Genomic DNA, 21,050 nt, shown 5'->3' on the forward strand with positions numbered 1-21,050 from the left:
CAGGTGTAATCCTCCGTGGCATAATCTTCACCTGGGGCACAAGTTTCTAAACACTTTGCACCTCTGCTCTAGCACTTACGTATGCTGCTGAGTACTGTGCACCAGTATGGGGCCAGAGCATGCACACTAAGTCAGTGGATTCCAGCCTTCACAGTGCATAAGGACCATTAGCAGATGCCTTATGCTAACTCCAGCTGACTGCTTACCAACCCCCTCAGGCATTCCCTCCCCTGACATCTGGAGACAAGCTGCTACCCTGGCTCTAGGTCTCAAAGCCCAAGATCTAGACCACTCTTTGCACTCCAGCCCAGTAGCTGCGAGCGACAAAACCACCTGAAGCCTCGGAACCGATTCTCCACTCAGGCCAATAAGCTCATCGAATTTGCAGATGGCATGTCATCTACAGCATGGACCTCCTATCTGTGGAGTATGCAATATGCTGCACATGAACATTGTGTGCTCCAGGAGGCTGGTGGGGCATGGTGACTGCCTGCAGGCAGTGTTGGTGGCATGGTTTCAGAGAGCGGAAAGCTCCTGCAAGCAGCTGCGGTGGTGTTGGCAGTGAAGGCGGGCTGAGCGGGGAGCTCCCACAGGCAGCCACAGCGGTGTCAGCGGCGGCAGGGTGGGGTGGTGAGTGGTGACATCAGCAGTGCTTTTCACATGGGGCGCACTGCCAATCTCAGGAGGTGCATATGTACACACGTGCACCCCCTACACATCACCAACGATGCTGCAGAGGAACTGAAGTTAAAGAACTTCATCCCCAACACCAGCTTCCACCCCTCAGGATGGCGGCTGCCCCACAGGGCCTGGACTGCTCTTAACCATCTCAGAAGGGGCATTGGACAGTTTAAGGCGAGCATGCACTCTTGGGGCCTCTCCAACAAGGTGAGCTGCAGCTGTGGGGCTCAAGCTCAGGTAGCCAACAACACCATCTCTGAATGCCCTTATGGCCCTCCTTCAGGTGCCCGCAGTCTTATTGACATTGACCATTCTAACTGTTTCTAGCTTTCTGGCCCCCATGCTTCTGACATAGGAGTGTGGTGACACTTGCTTCATTAGCAGCAGCAGCATCATTATCCTCCATGGTGGCTCAACCCACACACCAGATCTGCCCACATGCCAACCCAATCATGCTAGACCTGGCTGCAGAGTGATCCTGCATACTGGTCTGATCACATGCTGGCACAATCTGGTACACAGGTTTGCATTACCCAGCCTGTGGGGCTCCCCATGGTACTAGACATTTGGCAGTAGGAAGCAGCAATTAACACTGCCACTGCTCCACCACTGCTAAATTTCCAGGCCTATGGGAAGCCTCACGGGCCAGATGACATGGATCTGCAGGCCAAATCTGGCCTGTGGGCCAGAGGTTGAGCAACACTGATATAAGGTGTCTTTGGCCCAGGTCCAGGTACATAGGCAGCTACTGTAACTGGCAGAGTTAGGCCTGGTGCTGAAGTAGTAACAGAATTTTCTTTTTTATATTTCAAATTCTCAAAATGTAATCACATATGGGATAAAAAAGTCCTTTTTAATCACCTAATTGTCGATAATGTTCACTTTGTTCACTCAATATGAGACATACCAAAACCAAAAGACTTAGTGTGTTTAATAAAAAGTTGAGATCTTTAGTCAGGAGTACAACCCACATCTCTTAAGTCTGGTTTCATTTTATTGACTAGATCATACTGCCTTCCTGCACCCAACATTTCATCAGAGACCTAGCCCTTTTGGTGAATCCACAGAAACTCTTCCTACAGTGACTTATCCCTTTCCAAACCTTTGATTCCATATAGATGCAAGAAGGAGTAGGGAACAGAAGCAGGGAGTTTTATCTCTCTTGTCTTGGGAAACATGTCAAATAAATTCTTGACTTTGGAACAACTAAAACTTAGGCTTATCACCTTTCCACAAAAAATCCAGTCAGGTTTTATTGGACACCCACTGCATATTACAATGTGGTGTTTGGAAGCATTTAATCAGTTATAAGTGAACATCCAGTTAGAGGTAAACAATACAGGGAAGGTAATGGTCACACTGAATGGGAGTTTTGCTATTGTTTTCAATTTAACTAGCGTTTAAAAGCTACATTTTCTTCTCTTTAAAATTAAGTGCATACTTATTGTTTACAGAATCAGGGTCTTAAATCTACAGATTATGAAAACTACCAAGATAAGTCATCATAACTGCAAGAAAATGCCTTATTTGATTTATGAGCATTAACACAGAATTTTTTCCATTTAAGTCTCCCCATTAATGCTGCGTGTTTATTTGTACATTACCCTGTGGACAAAAAGCTGAATCAGCTTGCCTTCCCAGTTCTCATACTAGTAACAGGACTTTGTGTAGTGGCATCACAAGGGAATGCTTTAGAGAAAAGGTTATGAGATATTTATACGGGTGCACTGATAAAGATTTTCTTGGCCAATGCCAATAGCCAATTATTAACCAGCCATATCAGCCAATACCAATCTGATAACCGATTTACAGGAATGCAGCCAGACAGTGTGGATAGCAGCTCTCTGCAGGTAAATCTTAGAGGGGGAGGGAAGGGACATGGTGGAAAGGGGCAGATTAAAGCCCCAACAGAGAGGGAGGAAGTGGGGCAGAGGCTGGGGGTGCTGCCCAACTGGAGTGGTGAACGGGACCTGGGGCTGGGGTGGGGAGTGGGACAGAGTAGCAGGTGGCTCAGGGCTTGGAACTTAAAATGTCACCAGCAGCACTTGAACTAAAGCTCATTAAATGGGCTTTAGTTCAAGCAGTACTGGTACCATTTTTAAGCATGGGGACACTTTTAAGCCAAGCCAAGCAGGGCAAGGGCAGATGCAGGCAGCCCACTGCAGGCTCAGGACTCTCCGCTCTGCTGCCTTTCCCTTGGGAGCCTCGCACCAGCTATGCATCCCCTGCCCTCCCAGCAATAGGAGGCACAACTCACTGCCCCACACTGCTGCCAGGCGAGCAGGGTACATGCAGCCAGCGCAAAGCTCCTGAGGGAAACGCAGCATGGTGGAGAGCCCATGCCCACAGTGAGCAGCCCACATCCGTTTCATGCAGAAATCTTGGGGGGCACATGTCCCCCATGCCTCCCTTGGGGTGTACATGCAGCAGCAGGAAGCTGCCCCCACCTCCCCACTCCCTCCCCTTGCACTCCCTGGACAAGCTGCCTGCAGCTCTATCCTGCTCCCTGCCCCAGCCCTGGGTCCTGTTCACAGCCCTGGCTGGGCTGTACCCCCACCCCTGCCCCACTCCCTCCCTCACCATGGGGTCCTCAATCTGCCCTCTCATGCCCCTATTCCCCTGCCCCCCCACATCCCTTCCCCTCTAAGGCTTACCTGCAGCGAGCTGCTCTCCATGCTGCCTGGCTGCATTCCTGGCTGCATGCATGTGTGTGGCTGCGCACATGTATGCAGCATCCAGGGGCCCCCACCAGAAGGCATTATCAGCTACACCAGCCAAAAACAGCCAATACTCAATAATGTTAATTTTCCTTTTATTGGTGACAATCTAATATGCAACTGATATATCAGCGCACCTCTAGATGTCTATTTCCCCACTCCTCCAAAATAGGAAAATAGTTTCATTTGTATTTATTTACGCAAAACCCTTCTTTTTATACCTAAATTTTAAACCTAAATCTAGTTGGCAATGGCCCTTTAAAATAATGAATCTCAATATAGTCAATAAGATTTCTGAACAATTAGGAAAACACATAGCAGGGCACACACATAGGAAGAATATTAACTATTTTCCCTTTAAGTTACTATTACCATGTAAATTATATACCACCCATCCCTGCTGACATCATTGCAAGGGGATGACAGCTGATGGGTAAAAGCCGTGCAATCTGCAGGCCCGTATGTCTGGGTTTATGATGCACTGTCTGGAATGAAGGGAAGCGGCAGTAAAAAAATCTTTAATGAAGTCACACTATACTAAAGGGTCTTTAAAATATATATATTGTTATTAAAAAGCATTGCTGCACTGTGATACTGAAACATTCATGTCCCTTCCTTTAAGTGCTGAGTAGAATCTGTAGATGCATCCATATTTATTTAGCTATAAACTTCTGTGCATACATACATAGACCCTAGTATATGGAGTTACATTTTTGAACTCTTTTGATTAAACTGGCAGGTTTTGTGCGAACGATCCTTCACTTTGTAAAGACATCAGAGTCAGTAGATCTGTTGTGGCTTACTTAAAAAGATTAGTCAGTTCTTGAAGCCCCATCTATTTCTTTCTTCTAGAAAGGAGTCCAGCCCCCCTGCTCAGAACTGGAGATACCACTAGCTGCTGCAGAAAGAAGACCACCAGTTTTGCTTTGAAAAGCCTTAGCCTCAAAAGAAATAAAACATTTTAGTCCTAAGGCACCAGTGATGCTTTTAAGATTGGATCATTTTTTAAATCACTAGGGAAACAAGGGAAAGGAAGGTAAACTGCAAGGTTGAGAAAGGGGGTGGGGAGCACAGACAGAAATACTGGGTAATCCAAACCACCATGAAAAGTGCTCCAAACCTCATTCATCCCCGCTCTTAATTGCTTCCCTCTTCTTTAGGCAAGATGACCCCCTGCTCCCAATTGCCATATGCTCCTATGCCACCTGAAAACAAGGCCCCAAGATTATTCCAACACCCCAAAATGATGAACAGCTCCCTGCTTGCCACACAGCCTCCTGCTGTGCAGCTACCAAAATCATCACATGCTTGAACAACTACCCCACAAAAATGTCCTTTCTAACCCTTTGAACATTTGCGATAGATTGGATTTATGTGGGGCCCTAACAAAAAATCTGTGTGGAACCTGATTATCAGTCTCTGCATTTTAGCTGCAAGAGGGAAGGAGGAAGCAGGTCACTAACTATACTAAGCAAGATCATTATACCATGTGAACTACAGCAGACACAGGGAGCCATGTGAAGAGGCAGAAAAGCCACTCTCAGTATTCCTGATATTCATGTCAGCACTAACGAGAACAAACATTAATTACAGAACTCATAGTTTCTTTATTTTTTGATAGTCATGTTGTTATACTTCAACTCTCACACCTAAATCCAGAGTCCATAAAGGATCAACAACCCGGCCCAACACTCACTGCCCAAGAACTATAACTATAGATGAACACCTTTGTAAATGGTTGTAATGGTTAGATGAACACCTTGCTGGGGTCATTTGACCCCAGTACTCTTTCCTGCCATGGCAGGGGGTCAGACTAGATGATCTGTTCAGGTCTCTTCCAACCCTAGAAACTATGAAATTCATCTCTGTCAGGGTACACAGGAGCCGGATTCCTGAGAAACTAAAGGAAGGTAGAAGAGGCAGAAGACAGAAGTAATGAGCTGTGACTACAGATGTGCTTGATATGGTAGATCTCCTTAGGGGAGTCTATGAAAAGGATCAGTGGCATGTCCTCTATCATCACAACATCATCCTTAATTCATATACCAATTCCACAGAACCTCTCTGGAGCAGCCAGGTCATTCCCTGGGATGTAAAAGCCTAAGAGGGAAGAACAAAGTCCTCTGAGAAGAACAAGAGGAGAAGTAATTTCAGAGCATTGCCCCCTTTGCCATCCCACAGGGTGAGGAGAGCACAGCACACGTTTGGTGAGCCTGGAATGCATTGATCCAGAAGAGATTTATCCAGGGAAGTTGCTTTTGTTTCCTCTGTTTATGGCAGATGGCACAGAAAGAGGAAAGAAGAGAGGCCCTTTTCCTCTACTTATGAATCCGTGTATGTGACTATAAAGCCTCACTATTCCAGGTGGCCTTTCTACTGTCAGTGCTGCCTTTATGAGGTGTGACTTGGATGGTGCTCTGGGTAGCAAGAGGAAAACACACAGGGAAGGAAGCTATTGTCAGAGACAATTTCTATTTGATGACCCCAAACCCAGCGGTCAGAGACAGAAGGAAAGTTGCTTTTTAAGCAATACGTTCATTTGTGCCAAGAATTCACTCTCCATTTCTACATTCAATCTCTTGGTGCAGTCTAGGCCACTTAATGTTTTAGTAGTTGATCTGTAGGCCCAATCTGCTACTTAGATACTGAAGTGCCACAGATTGTACTCTCAACAAGCATTAAAGCAAAATTTTACCTAGCTATTTGCACAAACAACTTACTGAGGAATTTTTAAGCAGTAAGTTGAAGGTCCACTTGCAGCCCCCTGCCCCTTCACTCCCACACCCCTAAATAGCTCTGCCTAGAGTGGTGCATCTCCTAAATAGTCCTTGCTAGGACCACTCTCATCTACAGAACCTGCAACTAGGACAAGTGATTTGGTGATGTGGAGAACATGTTCTTTAAGCTTATCCATAAGATAAGAATGCTGTGTTAATATCACTTCCCAACAGAAATAGGATGTGAACCCTCCTGGCCCCTTTGTGCCACCATAAACCCTTTCCACCACCAAAGGATTTCATTATAAAGAGTCTCAAATGACTAACCCAGTGATTCTCAGCCTTTCTAGACTTGAGGTACCCCTCGTTAGACTCATGACCACCTCTCCATAACTTCTGTGAATCAATCAGCACCTCATTTAAAAGATTTACAGTACTTATTACAGTGTAGAGAGCCCAGGCAGTGGGAGGAGGGAACCTCCAGACAGGGAGAGCCTAAGCCTGTGCTTATCTCCTCATGCGTCCTGCAACATCCTTCAAAGGATCTCCCTCACCCCATTTGAGAATCACTCTACTAACTTCATCTTGGGGTCTAAGCTCCAGAGGTGGTTCTCTTCTAGCTGTGCTGCCACCTGCTTGGTGACACAGGCATTGCCTCCCCTTGGTTCATGGGGATGGACACCTCCCTGTCACAGCTGTAACCACGTGACATCTGGATACACATGTCTGCTTGGAAACCAGGTCTCCTGGACTCCTGAGAAATGCCAAGGTTTCAGCAGACTGCCATTCCTGCAGGCAGAAAGCAGTCAGACCTAGGGGGGGCAGAGATGCTGGAGCAAAGAGTTTAGGTACCTTGAAGCAGTGGTTCTCAGCGATCCTTCTCCTTAGCACTGCCAGCTCTCTCAGCTTCTGCTCAGTCAGGCTCAGCATGAGATTATAGATGTTTTCCAAGCTCACACCTGGGGAACAGAGGTTCAGATGACTTCTGGACCTCCAGGATTGTCTGGTACAGCTCTGCTTGGGGACCAGTGAACCTGAAAGCAGGGGAAAGCAAAGAGAATCACTTCTCAGATGGGAACTCCTCACTTCTGGGGGCTCTTCTGAGTCAGACTCAAGCTCAGAACTGTAGGCCTAACAAAGCAGTGTAACTGTTGCCCACCAATAGGCCAGGTCAGACAGGATATTACTGAGGTCACCTCTTTCTATGTTGGGGGAGGAGAACAGATCTTTATTGGCATCAGGGCAGAGCAAAGCCAAAATCTGAAGGGAACTTGAGCGACTGGAGCCAAACAACCATCCCAGGGACGAGATGTTCATGACTTGAGGCAGGCAGCCCCTCACACAGAGACTGACCAACCTCTCCTACACCTCCCGCACATGCCCAGAGTCAGCACACAGAATAAAAAGCAAGCCCTGACTCTACAGTAATAAAGCAAGTTAAAAAATAGCAACCACACCGATGTGTTAAAAGTACACAAAAACACACACATGCATACACTCCTCACAGCCCTAAAACTAGCACGTGGTGCATTTCTCACTCTAAGGATCCAACCTGCTTAAAGGGCAAAATGTGGGTGCAGCCATTCAAAGGACAGGAACATGCTGGTACCTAGCATATGGTAAAAGCACTACTCCAAAAGCAGAAGGGTCAGGAGTTCCCTTCGCTTCTTCCCTTTCCCAGCATTTTGTTTACATGTTAATGTTTTGTGTGTGCAGAATCTCTTGCATGCACTGGCAGCAGCATGTAAGAATACCACAAGATCTTACAGTCAGAAGTGACTTCACTTCAGAGTGTGCTGCTGTTGCTTTTGGCTCTTGTTAATGGCTCACTCCTGAAACCCCTCCATTTTCTGTCAATGTAATCCAGCCAAAGGAGCAAACCCAGCCCCCAGTATGTGAGATGATCAGAGTCTGCATGACAATTTTACCTGTATGGAGAGCAAATAGTATGCAGAAGAAACTGGCAATATTTAGATGTAACCCAATGTAACCCTGCGCTTTTGGTAGGTGGAGGAATACGACTTGCCTGGCCTGCCTGGACATTTGTCTAGGACAGTTAAAAGTGATGCTCAGGTTATGAGCCTAAGTGACAGGTGGACCAGCAAATTGGCCACAGTAGTCAAGAAAGGGGGGATTTAGGTAAGGATAAGAGCTCTGTGTTAGGCACACTGACTTTGAACACACAGCTAAACATCCACAAAGAGATCCTAGAGAGACATTTTCATTTGAACAGATTTAAATAGGTCTGGAATTGAGAATATTCAGAGAAATTAAATTTTTTACCTGAAAATAGTAAGTCTGCATCTCACCTGCACTAGTCTGGAATGCTGTTGGGTTAAGTGAAATCACAAGAGTGGGAAACAGTACTGTATTGAAAACATTTTGATATCAAAGGTCATGTCTATACCACCAACCTGCTGAACCTGGGACCATCACTGGGGAACAAGCCCAGCTCATTAACTCCCAACTATGTATGTCCAGCCCTGGTAATCAGGCAGAGTAGGCACCTGAACACATGCTCCCAGGTAAGTCTGAGACTGGCACTGGGATGTGCCCCACTCAGGTGTCCACTCTGCCTAATGGCTGGTCTTAGATGCATGAATGGGATCAAAAGGGCAGGACACCATTTACTTAGCAGGGAGGTAGGTAAAGACACACCAAAAGATTCCTTGTCCTGCCATAGATCTGGTATGTTGCTTAGATGAAATCTTCCTGAGACTCAGAAATGAAGAAGAATCCTAAAGAGAATGTGTAAAGAAGCCATGAAAAGCATCTATTCCAGCACAGAAATCACAATGGAAAATCCGCCACCAGCAGCTACAGCCTGTAAAAACCACAGAAGCTACTGAAGTAGTAGCACAAACTTGTTCACATGCTAAATCAATACACTCCTACTAATTTTAGAAATCCCTGTAAATTCAGTCACACAAAGAGCAGCTGTTCTAGCCTGGTGTGTGGGAGATACAGAAGCACTGTTTACAGATATTCTAATCTCCACATCTCCTATATATTCCGGTCTGGAAGGCAAACAATCTCTCACAGCAGTACCATGGAGAGAGCACAGGGGAATGAAATTAGCAAAGAGAAATTGTTCTCAGCACTGAGCATCCATCAAAAAAAAAGATCCTCTGATGCTAGCTGAAAAAATGCAAGGCCTACTCACTTCTTCACATGACTCATCCAAGACTTGTCTTCACTCCACCAAAAGAGTGTAAGAAAAGGTGAGAAGGAGTACCTGGCTGAACAGGACTCTGGAGTACAGATTTCAGTCAACGAGACAAAGTTTGGAAAGCAATAGCTTCCTTTTTTGAGTTCCTCCTAAGGGATGATAATTGATAAGAATGGAAGTGTTTTAATTAATTCCAAAAAGGACATTAAGGCCTCTTCTAACATAATGTCTGCACAGAAGCATCCTTTAAAACATTAGAAACATTTTTTTTTTAGATAAGATGGAAACAGGCAGTGATTTTTTTAAAAAAATTGGGGGGGGAGGGGAGGAAGGAGGAAACAATTCTTAAAGATGTTGAAATTTGCTGAAACAAAAGAAAAAAGGTCATTCATGCCAGAACTAGGCAGATGCAACAGCTACCTCCTTGGCTTCCTTCCATGGCAACAAGAGTGAGATTTATGGATTGACAGTCTCAAACAGGTAGAATTTAAAATGGCAAAGAAGGATGGGTGAATGAACCAGTCTATAGGTGAGGCCATCATGCCTACATGGGACAACATAAGCTTATCCCCTAAAAAAACAATTTAAGGATTCCCGATTAAAAGATACCTTGATAGTCTCCTAATAGTGACAGAAGCAGGCACATCATCTCCCCTGTATTTTTCTTCACCTGAAGAGCCACCACCACCAAAGCTGGCATCTTGTATCTGTGATCATCTTCACTACTCTCTTCTGGGCCTGAGGTACTGCCTTCAACTGTTCTGAAACAGATTTGTGGGTGCACCCAGTCATGGGAAGCCAAGATGTACCTCCAGTCCAATTCAGCAAAACCCTTCTACTGTCACTGAAGTAGCAACTGGTACCTGCCACAGAAAATGATGTAAGGAAAGTCAAGGATCCACACGTGGAAGAACTGCTTTGTCCCCTCCTCTACAAACAGGCTGCTAACAGTACAGTCAGTTCTGTAGAAACTCTGGGTCAGGTTCTGTGTTGATTTACTCTGTATATAATCCCAGGGGACTCCACAGCCTGGCAGCCAGCATAAAATTGTAAGCTACCCTGACCAATCTCAGAGTGAATGGGAGGGAGCAATTCTGGTGCGCTAGGCAGAATTTCATGAAGTAAAATTTTGAATAATTCCGGTATACCTTGTTATCAATATATCAAGATTGTGAATGACTCCAGACTGTAGATAATGGACTGGATTTACCCCTACACCGACTGCTAGTTTGAATCCAGTAGCTGGACCCTCTCACCTGTTGTGTTGAAGCAGCAAACTAAATACTGTACTGAAGAATTTGCTGAGGGAACTCAAGTCTGTAGTTCAAAAGTCTTGGAAATCTCTCACCATGACAAACACCTTGACCTTTTATTCCAAAGAATTAGGTATCTGGGAACATTCAGGGGGACAAGCTGGACCTGGAATCCTCAGGTCAACTCATGGAGGCTGTAAAGTCAAGGGATGTGGTTGTGGTGGGTGACCTAAACTACCCAGACATCTGCTGGGAGGAGCAGTCAGTCAGGTCTGACTGCTCACGTAGGTTCCTAGCCCCCAGGATACAGGACCTCTACCTAATCCAGGAGATGCATAGTCCCACCAGGGGAAATGCCTTGCTGTACTTGGTCCTTGCCACAGGCGACAACCTGGTGACGGGTCTGTGGATACTCGACCATCTGGGTGACAGTGATCATCGCCTACTGGAATTTACTATCCAGCAGAGGGTTGTGAAAGCAAGCAGCAAGGCAGAGGTCCTCGATTTCAGGAGGGCCAACTTCTGTAAGCTAAGAAGGTTAGTAGGAGAGGCACTGGGGTCTCAGAGCTTCAATGAGATGAGAGTCCAAGACGGGTAGTTGTTCCTCAAGAAAACAATCCTCCAAGCTCAAAGGGAGTCAGTTCCAATGCGCACCAAGGGGGGCAGGAGTGCTAAGAAGCCCGCATGGCTCGGCAAAGGCATCCAGGGATGCCTGAGGGCAAAAAAGGAGGCGTACAAACAGTGGAGGCAAGGGGCTATCACACCAAGGAGGATTACACCTCCATTGCTCGGGACTGCAGGGAGGCTGTTAGGAAGGCCAAGGCAGAGATGGAACTAGGGCTAGTGACCAGAATTAAGGATAATAAAAAGTCCTTTTTCAAATACATAGGAAGTAAGAAGAAGGCACCAGGTAATGTGGGACCCCTACAGGATAGGCTTGGCAGTCTGGTGCCTGCAGCAAATGAAAAAGCTGACCTCTTTAACGTATCTTTGCCTTCGTATTCCTGAACAGGGACCGGGACATCTCCCCCACTAGAATTGCGGATGGACCCAGGGGAGGCACCGCCATGCCTAGGGTCAGGGACATCCTAGTTAGGGAACTTTTGGAGGTGCTGGACATGTTTAAATCAGTAGGTCCAGATGCTCTTCACCCGAGGGTGCTGAGGGAATTGGAGGGGGTCATAGCGGGGCCCTGGCACGGCTCTATGAGTGGGGCTCCGAGCAGGTACCAGAGGATTGGAAAAGGGCCAATGTGGTCCCCATTTACAAGAAGGGGAGAAAGGAGGACCCTGGCAATTATAGGCCAGTCAGTCTTACCTTGGTCGTTGGGAAGAACTTTGAAAATATTATCAAGGAGCACATCTGCAAGGGCCCAGCAGGGGAGGTAGTGCTCAGGGGCAACCAACATGGGTTCATTGAGGGCAGGTCCTGCCTGACTAACCTGGTTACTTTTTATGATCAGGTAACAAAGTCCCTGGACAAGGGTGTTGGGGTGGATGTTGTCTTTCTGGACTTTAAGAAGGCCTTTAACATGGTTTCTCACCACATTCTCTTTAAAAAACTAGGTGACATTGATGCCTACACAGTCAGATGGGTGGCAAATTAGCTAAATGGTTGCACCCAGAGAGTGGTGGTGGACGGGTCATTTTTTGACCCGGAGGGATGTGGGCAGTGGAGTCCCCCAGGGCTTGGACCTGGGACCTGTACTGTTCAACATCTTTATCAGTAATCTGGATGTGGGTGTGGAAAGCATGGTGTCCAAATTTGCTGATGACACCAAGTTGTGGGGCAAGGTAGGCACGGTAGAGGGGAGAAGCAGAATCCAACTAGATCTAGACAATTTACCAAGGTGGGCAGATGAGAATAGGATGGAATTCAATGCAGAAAAGCGCAAGATGCTGCATCTAGGGAGAAGGAACCGGCAACACACCTATAGGCTGGGGAACACCCTTCTTGTCAACATGATGGCAGAAAGGGATCTTGGAGTCATTGTTGACTCCAGGATGAACATGAGCCGCCAATGCGAGGAAATGGTCAGTAAGGCTAACTGCACCTTCTCATGCATCTACAGATGCATCACAAGCAGGTCTAGCAAGGTGATCCTTCCCCTCTATGTGGCATTGGTCAGGCCGCAGCTGGAGTACTGCATCCAGTTCTGGCCGCCGCACCTCAAGAGGGATGTGGACAGCATTGAGAGGGTCCAGAGGAGGGGCACTCGCATGGTCAAGGGGTAGCGAGGCAGGCTCTACGAAGAGAGGCTACGGGACCTGAACCTGTTCAGCTTCCACAAGAGAAGGCTGAGAAGGGATGTGGTGACGATTTACAAACTCACCAGGGGGGACTAGCAGGAATTGGAGGAGGCTCTGTTCCCCAAGCACCACCTCAGGTTACTAGGAATAATGGCCACAAATTGTTAGAGAGAAGGTTCAGGCTGGACATCAGGAGACATTACTTTACAGTTAGGGCTGCCAGGCTCTGGAATGGGCTCCCAGGTGAGGTGGGACTCTCCCCTACCTTGGGGGTCTTCAAGAGGAGGCTGGACAGATATTTGGCTGGGGTGATATGACCCTGGCACCCGTTCCTGCGTGGGGCAGAGGGTCAGACCTGATGATCTGTTTAGGTCCCTCCCAACTCTAAGCATTATGATACTATCACACTATGATTCTCAGGGGTGACCTGGTGGCTGCCTATAAGTATGTAAGGGGTGTGCATCAGGATCTGGGGGAACATCTGTTTACTAGAGCCCCCAAGAGATGACAAGGACCAATGATCATAAACTTCTCCATGACTGGACATAAGGAAAATCTTCTTTACTGTCCGAGCCCCCAAGGCCTGGAATAGACTCCCTCCAGAAGTAGTGCAGGCCACCTACTCTGGACTCATTCAAGAAATGTTTGGATGCTTATCTTGCTGGAATCCTTTGACCCTAGCTGACTTCCTATCCATGGGGCAGGGGGCTGGACTTGATGATCTTCAAGGTCCCTTCCAGCCCTAATGTCTATGAAATCTATTAAATTACTAAAGCTACCCTATAAAACTACTACAGAATCTTAAGAAGAAGATCAAGTCATCTGAAGTGATGAGCTTTCATTTGTTGACAAACATAAAAGGTCTTCTCCCTTGCCTCAAGAGTTTCTTGAAGTGAAGTGAAGTGAAGTGATACAGGCATTTGGCAAAGACAGGACTGAGTCTCTTGATCATCTCTACTAGGGAAGCTCTGAAATGCAAATATGAATTCACTGCATCTCCTTTCCCCTATTGCTACGTCCCTTCCCTCACCACAATCGCATTCTATTTCTCACTCACTTTGCTAACTAGGTCTCTAACGTAAGTGGGAAAGGCCCACCCAGGAATGCTCTCTGCTGTCCTGCAGGAGGACAGAATTGGACAGAATTAGAGAAGTACATTATAGAGACTCAGCACAGTAGGCCTCACTGGAGTATGAATTAATACAGCCATTAATCAGTCCATACACAAATCACGCAGAGGTCAAGATAACAGCATTAACCAAAGGTGGCTTAAGAACAGAACCAGACTTACCATACATGGCTTGCATAAAAGTGCTGGAAAAGTACCTAGTTAGTCTCAGAGGTGCCTCCAAGACCAACAGATAGAGAGTGAATTAGTAAGAGAACAAATCAGATCAGAGTGACCTGGCAAATAGGTGTCCCTCTTTAATGGGAAGGCTGCACTCACTGGTGAGAAGTAGGCTGTGGATGATGCCACCTATTGATGTTTTAGTAATTGGCAGATGCTGTAAACAGTAAACTGTTTTGAGCAGTGTATAAAAAGGAGCTTGAGAACCCCTAATAATTTGTACTGGACTTAGGGGGCACATCCATTGCATATTATGTCTGTACCATGCCTTCAAATAACCATCATGTACAGGCTGTTATGGATCCTAGTGGCCATGGATGGATCCAGAATCATGGAGAGGGGGGTGCAGCCACAACCCCATTTTGACTGCGCTGCTTGTGCTGTCAAGATAGCTCACTGCGCATGTGGAAGACAGCTGAAGGGGGAGTGGCCACACCCCAACTCAACATGATCCTGGATGTCAGTGAACTCAATGAGCTCCAAGCTCACCAACTAGTCAATGTGCAGTCTGACCAAAGTCCCTGCTTTTGCACAGTTCCCGAGTCCAGGGGGGTAAGTGCTGCTAACATTCACCCTCTTCCCTCCCTACACCCCTCCATTAATTCAGCAGCAGGAGAAAAGAGGGAATGATCAGTGGTAGTACTCAGCCCCTGCTTTCATACAGCTCCAGGGCCCAGGGTTGATCAATGCCACTGTTTGTCCCCTCTTCTCCCCTGATGATGAATAAAGGTGGGAGGGAAGGGAGGAAGAGTGAACAATGGCAGCATTCACCCCCTGGGTTCTGGAGCTGCATAAAAACAGGAGCTCTGGCCAAACACTGCGCTGACTAGATGGTGAACTCAGAACTCATGGCACATGCAGTAGACAGCCAAAGTGAGGTGTGACCATGCTGCCACACCCACGCGGATCTGTCCCTCCTACTGTTTAGGTCTGTCTGTGGACAGTAAACCTGGCCAAGTTTTTTACCACTAAGAACTGAAGAGTGCAAGCATTTCTTTAAAAGCATTCCCTTAGATTCATAGTAAGCCTCTCCGAAGCTTCAGCCTCCTGCACATTGCTCTGTTGAGGCAAAGGCACTGAAAGAGCACCTTCTCAGAAAGGTACCTAATGCAGCAAAGTATTAGATTTTTTCACCCCTATAGAAGTCTGAGATACTATAGATACCAGTTAAAGGAGCAACTTTTTTAGCTCCAGGTGTATAAAGGTGATGGTTTTAGCTTGGAAGATCATAAGTTCAAGTCTCCTGGTGGCTTGAAGTGTACTCTGGTGAGACCAAGATAATTCAAAGGAGCAGGCTGGATAGGGCTGTGTGTCTGAACTGGGAATTACCATAGTCAAGTGGTGCTCAAACTTTTTGTCCCACAGGCCAGATGTGCAGTGCCTGGTCTATCTGTGGGCCAGATCAGGGCAGTGAAACCAATTTAGCATGTGGGGTGGGCACAGCATAGCCTGATCCAGTTGCATAGAAGGGGGCAGGGAGCAGCCTGGCCCCTATCCAGACACATGGAGTGGAAGGGGCATAGCCCACCTCAATCCAGGCCCACAGAGAGGGCGTGATCAATTCCTGATCCAGCCACATGGGGGGTAGGAGGCATGGGCCAGAACCAATCAAGCCGCACAGAAGGGAGGAAGGAGGTTGGGGTGGAGGGAGCGGGTGTAGTTTGGCCACAATCTGGCTGTGCAGAGCTTGGGACTTTAGCACTGCTTCTTTGTTACCAAATTTCCTCACCCATGGGGAGCCCTGTGGGCTGGATGCCTTGGTTCCATGGGCCATATGTGGCTTGCAGACCAGTGGTTGAGCACCTCTACTATAAGCAGTCCAGACGCACCAGAAGAGTTGCAAGGAAACAGCTTGTGCACTAATGGTACGATAACATGACACCTCTATAAGACCTGGGTTGCTGTCAGACCCCATTCACTTCCTGGAAGAATAAACAATATCCAGGCCTCTTAACTTCCCAGTACAACCCATATCTTGGCAAGGTACTTACCTCAGTATACAGAAATCCTTCATCCACTGGGGATTTGCTGGAAAACCCTATGAAGACTGTCAGACAATAAATTGACATTTGATTAGCCAGGGACCTGAAACAGAGGGAAAACTCTCTTTTCAACTCTACTTTCCTTGAGCAAAACATTCAAGATAATGAAGGATATAAAGTAATAAAAACTAGCTACTCTCTCATCCTTGTCCATGTGACAGGGGAAGATGAGGAAACATTAAACAAAATTTAAGGTTAATGTTAAGTGTGAATGAATACAAATATGAAACATTTTTACATAGCATTTATCTGATCAGTGATCAGGGCTCAGTTTTATAAAAGACTGGATAATTTTTGGACAATTAATAACAAAAGGTTTGTTGTTTAAGCTGAAAAAATGATGAAGCGACCAAATGGCACGCTTTAGCATACAAGCAGGTGAAATCAGAATAATAATAAAGCACCACATTTTTTCCCTTTTGCGCACATTAGTCTACGTATTTACTCTTCTTCAACTTTCTCCCTCTCTTGCACAAGGAACTGTAAAGATTAAATATTCTGCTTGGTTTTTTTTCTTTTCAAGCTTATCTCTGTCTCAGTTGAGGCCTAGATTGTAAATTTTGTGTTGTACCAAGAATATTTTTATCTTCGTACAAACACGCAGCATTTCACCTTATTTGCATAAAGAATCGATGTGCAGCATGGCTCATTTTGCGTCCCCTTTGCTTGTTTCTTTGCTGTAAGCCCAAAATGTCTGAAACTCCCATGTAGGCAGGCTTATCAGGTAGTGATGATAAAGGGGGTTGTTCTTTGCAATCTTGTAAGGCTTTTTAGAAAACCTACTCTATATAGGTACACTATAGCTACAGTGAAATCCAGCCAGAAGATATAAATTTTAGATGTCCTAATCCCCAACAAACACAAATGAATTGTATTTGAAGTTTCGAATAAGGTGTCTACTTTTTAATGCCTCTTGGTTAGCAGAAGAAGATGGGGTATCATTTTACTTTGTGGGTGTATTGCGCCTCACTTTTAGATCTTTTGGGGCATTAAATTTTGGGGACTTCCTGCCCCTGTGTCGCTCCCCCAGTCACACTCAAGTTAGCATTATTGTTCTTGAGGGGCCACCAGTCTTGTTCATCGCAGTTGTTTGAGCCACCTGGAAAATGAAGAGTAAAATGGCTCTTCAGATAAAGATTACATCATTTAACCTCCTCATAGTTTAAAATGGCTGGCCTCCTGACGGTAAACAAGCTGTTTAAATGTCCTGCTTTCAGCTGAACACTGGTTTAATACACTCATTTAAAAAAGATTTGTAGTGATCTCAATGTTCTGGATGAGTGAATTTTAATTAAAACTTTCATGAGCTTGCTATATAATCTACAAGAAAGTTTGCAGAGAATTTTCAGAGTACATTTGGGACTTGTATACAACTTGGAGCAGTTTGTTTGTGGTAATTTAACTTCAACTGTTTTAAAATCCATTTGTTAAACTGCTGTGGAACTCTATATGCTCATATTTAGGTTGAAGATTTGGCTTTATACTAGGCTTATATCAATTTGAAAAATGTCAACACAATTTCTGCATTGATTTTATTGCATAGTTTTAAAAATCACACTTTTAGTACACTAGTGCAACTTTTGGCTTAGAGAGAGCCTTGGAATTAGGCAATATTATATGGCCTGTAAAAAGAGGGTAATATATCTCAAAGTCAGCGAGTGCTATCTTTAATGCAGGAGAGAGAGAGAGGTTGAAACAACTTTCCTCTGACTGGACCAAACTGTTGATTTTTAGCATTAGACCTAGGAAGCAAACAGTTCTATGCTTCATTTCACTTCCTTTCCCCTGATCACACTGATCTCACCAAATGGAGTTGTGTTAGTTTAAAATCATATCTATCTTCCACCTTCCAAGTGAGAAATTTCAAAGACTGATTTGCAGATTTTTCTTACTGGGGTATTGTTTAAAAGATTTGGGGAGGTAGCACTTCATTTTCAGTCAGCTAAAAAAAACTATGAAACTCTTCTTTGTGCTAGGCTGCTAGGAGCCTGTTCAGCAGATAAAGATTTTCTCAGTGTATTTAATCTAATCTGCGCATTTTAATTCTAACTGACATTTTGAACATTCTCTTTGAATAAGGAACTGCCTTAGACTGATTATGGAGTAAAACTTAGATGATGACAATGAGAGTTATGAATGCTATATTCAAATTGCAAGAGATACGGAGTGAGCAGCTGAAAAGTTTCCCCGGGGTGGAATGCTTCATTCTCTGAATGTCAGTGATTGCTGTTTGAAAAGCAACTCAGTACCCTGATAGAACAGCCAGAGCATTTTTGTTTTCTTTTCACTTCATTGCTATCGTGCACAAAAATCTCCAATGGAAACAGGCCAGGGTCAAAATCTTGAAGCTTTTCTGGGATCAGACTCAACTGCAAATGTAATCAGTAAGATGCACTTATTCCAACTCTCAGACTGTAAAATAAGCAAATAAAGTGCTCTTTATTATAACAGAGTATTTTAATTAATTGAGGAATTGTGACTTTTGTTGTTAGTGTCTAAGGATTTGCCATAGAAAAGCCTGCTTTGTGTAAAAAGGACATTTCTTCATGGGCCTAGAATTCTTGCCTAATCTGATGTTGCCTCCCCATGCATAAAGAAGTTATATGGTTTGCGTTCCTGGCAAAACCAACTACTACATCATCAATCACATTAAGGACGGTGCTCTGGGTAAATATATGGGTACAAAAAGGCTGGGAGCTCCTTTACATTTCATTTGAATGTATTATTAGTATTTTAAATATTTTTTTTAAATACTGAGTAGTCAAAGTCATTTGCATGCAAACAGAGTTTCTATGAAAGCACACATCTTGACATTACAGTTATAATGGCCTTGGGATAAGATTAGAAAGAAATCTGCATGCTTCCCTAAGCTTGGCAGTACTTGGAGCTGGTGTTTTTATGACAGAGGATGGGGGATGCGCGGCTTGGTAGTATATAGTACAGAAATAGGTCTTTGGGGCAAGGGGTTGCCTGCGCTAGTTACTTCGGAACAGCCACAGGGCTGTGTCACTAGAAATGATCCAACAAGTGGTTTGTCATTTACCCTACTTCAAAATCTCTGTTACTGATTCAGATGCAATTACACTTTGGGGACTGGGGTCTTATTTTCATCTAAAAAAATTATACTGCTAAAACTCATGTGTAATTATCAAATCCAGCTTACTTTATATTGGTAAATTTGTAACAAATTTAAAGTTATACTGATTTTCCTTTAAAGAAATGAGTACACCTTTGAAGGAGGAGCTGAGAATAAGGAATCATAATCAACCTTGTTTCAGATCTTTGTAGTCCATAAGAGCTTACTTCTCTTAGATTAATTGACAGTTTGAGGGGGGGAGGGAAGAAAAAAAAAAGAACAATATGTTTTAATTGCAAGACTTTTATTTTCATACAATATGATGTCAGTTAACACAACCCCCTTGGGGAGCACTAACATGTTTAATAAACACAGTACTGGAAACTACTATTCCTAGGTATTGCTAACAAATAAACATTTCACAAAAGAGATGAAGTGTTCTGTGACTACAGTTATCACTGGCTCAAAAGGCCAGCATGGATGCATTGCACACAGACTACAGACTGAATGGCTCAACCTGACCTGAACAGGACAAGGCTCAGCACAAACCACCCAAAACTCTGACCAGTTTGAGAAGAAATGGGAAACCACAGTCAACTAGTCAAAAATAAATAACAGGCTTACCCCTGTTGTATGGTTCTGTATCTCCGAGATGTCACTGCACTTTTATATTGCCATCTTCCCTTAGCTTTAGTACTAAAAAAGGGGGAGAAACATCTGCATGGTTTATTATATTTGCAGCAAAAAAGAGTTTGCAGAAAACCATTATCTAAGGTACACAGACACGAGTATAAGCAAATCACTTACATTCAGCTCCATATAGAGTGCTGCACTTCCAGAAACAGCCGGCAGCCTCTGAACTCAGTTTGTATCTCTTGGAATGGCTGCTCAGTGACAGTCTCCTCCTAGCCCCTCCCCAGCCTTGCATTAGGCACCGTCCACAAAGTTCAGTGAAAATCCAATTGAGGGACCCTTTGAAAAGTTTCTTTATTGTACCTTGATCCTTCATACAACACTTTCATGGTAGTCAACTATTTATTTCACAAAATGAAATACTGAACACATTTTCAAAATAAAAATAATGGATGCATTGTGCTATAAATCAGGTTATACAGAAGAAGGAATGTATTGGAATGAAAGCATCCTACATCCCCGTATATTACCTTAATAAATTTCAGCAAGCAATACAAGATTTTGAAGAGCTGTAAAGTTTGTGGCATGTGTTTTAAATGAAGAAGGAATAACACAGGGACATGGGGGATTTCAGGGATCTGTGATTTTTTTTGCTGGATTTTGGAGTTTAATTGCTAGATTCCAAGAAAATCTAGCCATTTTCTAAGAGAGGAAATAAAAGGTGGTCTCTGATGAAGTGATAATTCTTGGTTCTCAGATTCAGCCTGACGTTGATCAGTTCATATCCTCAATCAATTCACATCTTGTAGTTATCTCCTTCCCCCACTGCCACGTTACATTTGTCTGATGACTAGATATTTGCAAGTTTAACCTATTTTTAAATGCATATTGTTTGTGTAAGTGCTGAAGAAAAAAAGGAGGCAAAACTGCTTACCAAGAAACCTTTGACTTTTTGCAAAACTACTTGGATGAAGTTGCTTAACCAAACCGTGCAGCCATCTTTTCTGCTGAGGAATTGCACATCACACGTATGTATCTCCGTTGCCAGTTCCCCCATCCCCTTTCTTTCAGATCATTATCTCTCCTCTATAACTTGCATGGAAGCTTCATAGAAGACAGCCCTCCAGTGTGCAGCTCTGGTAATCTAGCTTTTATGTTATCCACA

General features: G+C 44.7%; 1 protein-coding gene across 6 annotated transcripts; it reads right to left on the reverse strand.

Moving 5' to 3' along the window:
• Positions 1–3,334: 3,334 nt before the first annotated feature.
• LOC149866118 (uncharacterized) lies at positions 3,335–20,137 on the reverse strand. Of its 6 annotated transcripts, none has more exons than XM_090041061.1 (6): positions 20,060–20,137; positions 19,877–19,948; positions 16,126–16,181; positions 9,894–10,045; positions 6,968–7,149; positions 3,335–4,603 (listed from the first exon to the last, which is right to left on the reverse strand). In XM_090041061.1, the coding sequence occupies exons 3-6, from the start codon at positions 16,146–16,148 to the stop codon at positions 4,595–4,597; spliced, it is 366 nt and encodes a 121-aa protein (XP_089897187.1). In that variant the 5' UTR covers positions 16,149–16,181; positions 19,877–19,948; positions 20,060–20,137; the 3' UTR covers positions 3,335–4,594. The 6 variants fall into 6 exon arrangements, 2 of the variants coding, with proteins under 2 accessions (XP_089897187.1, XP_089897186.1); XM_090041060.1 differs by lacking the exon at positions 3,335–4,603 and adding an exon at positions 4,629–5,498; XR_016441576.1 differs by lacking the exons at positions 3,335–4,603; positions 9,894–10,045 and having other exon boundaries at positions 4,629–7,149.
• Between the last annotated feature and the right edge of the window lie 913 nt (positions 20,138–21,050).

The sequence above is a fragment of the Crocodylus siamensis genome, chromosome 4, assembly GCF_052110815.1.
Source record: "Crocodylus siamensis isolate JL-2025a chromosome 4, ASM5211081v1, whole genome shotgun sequence".
NCBI classification, from domain to species: Eukaryota; Metazoa; Chordata; order Crocodylia; family Crocodylidae; genus Crocodylus; species Crocodylus siamensis.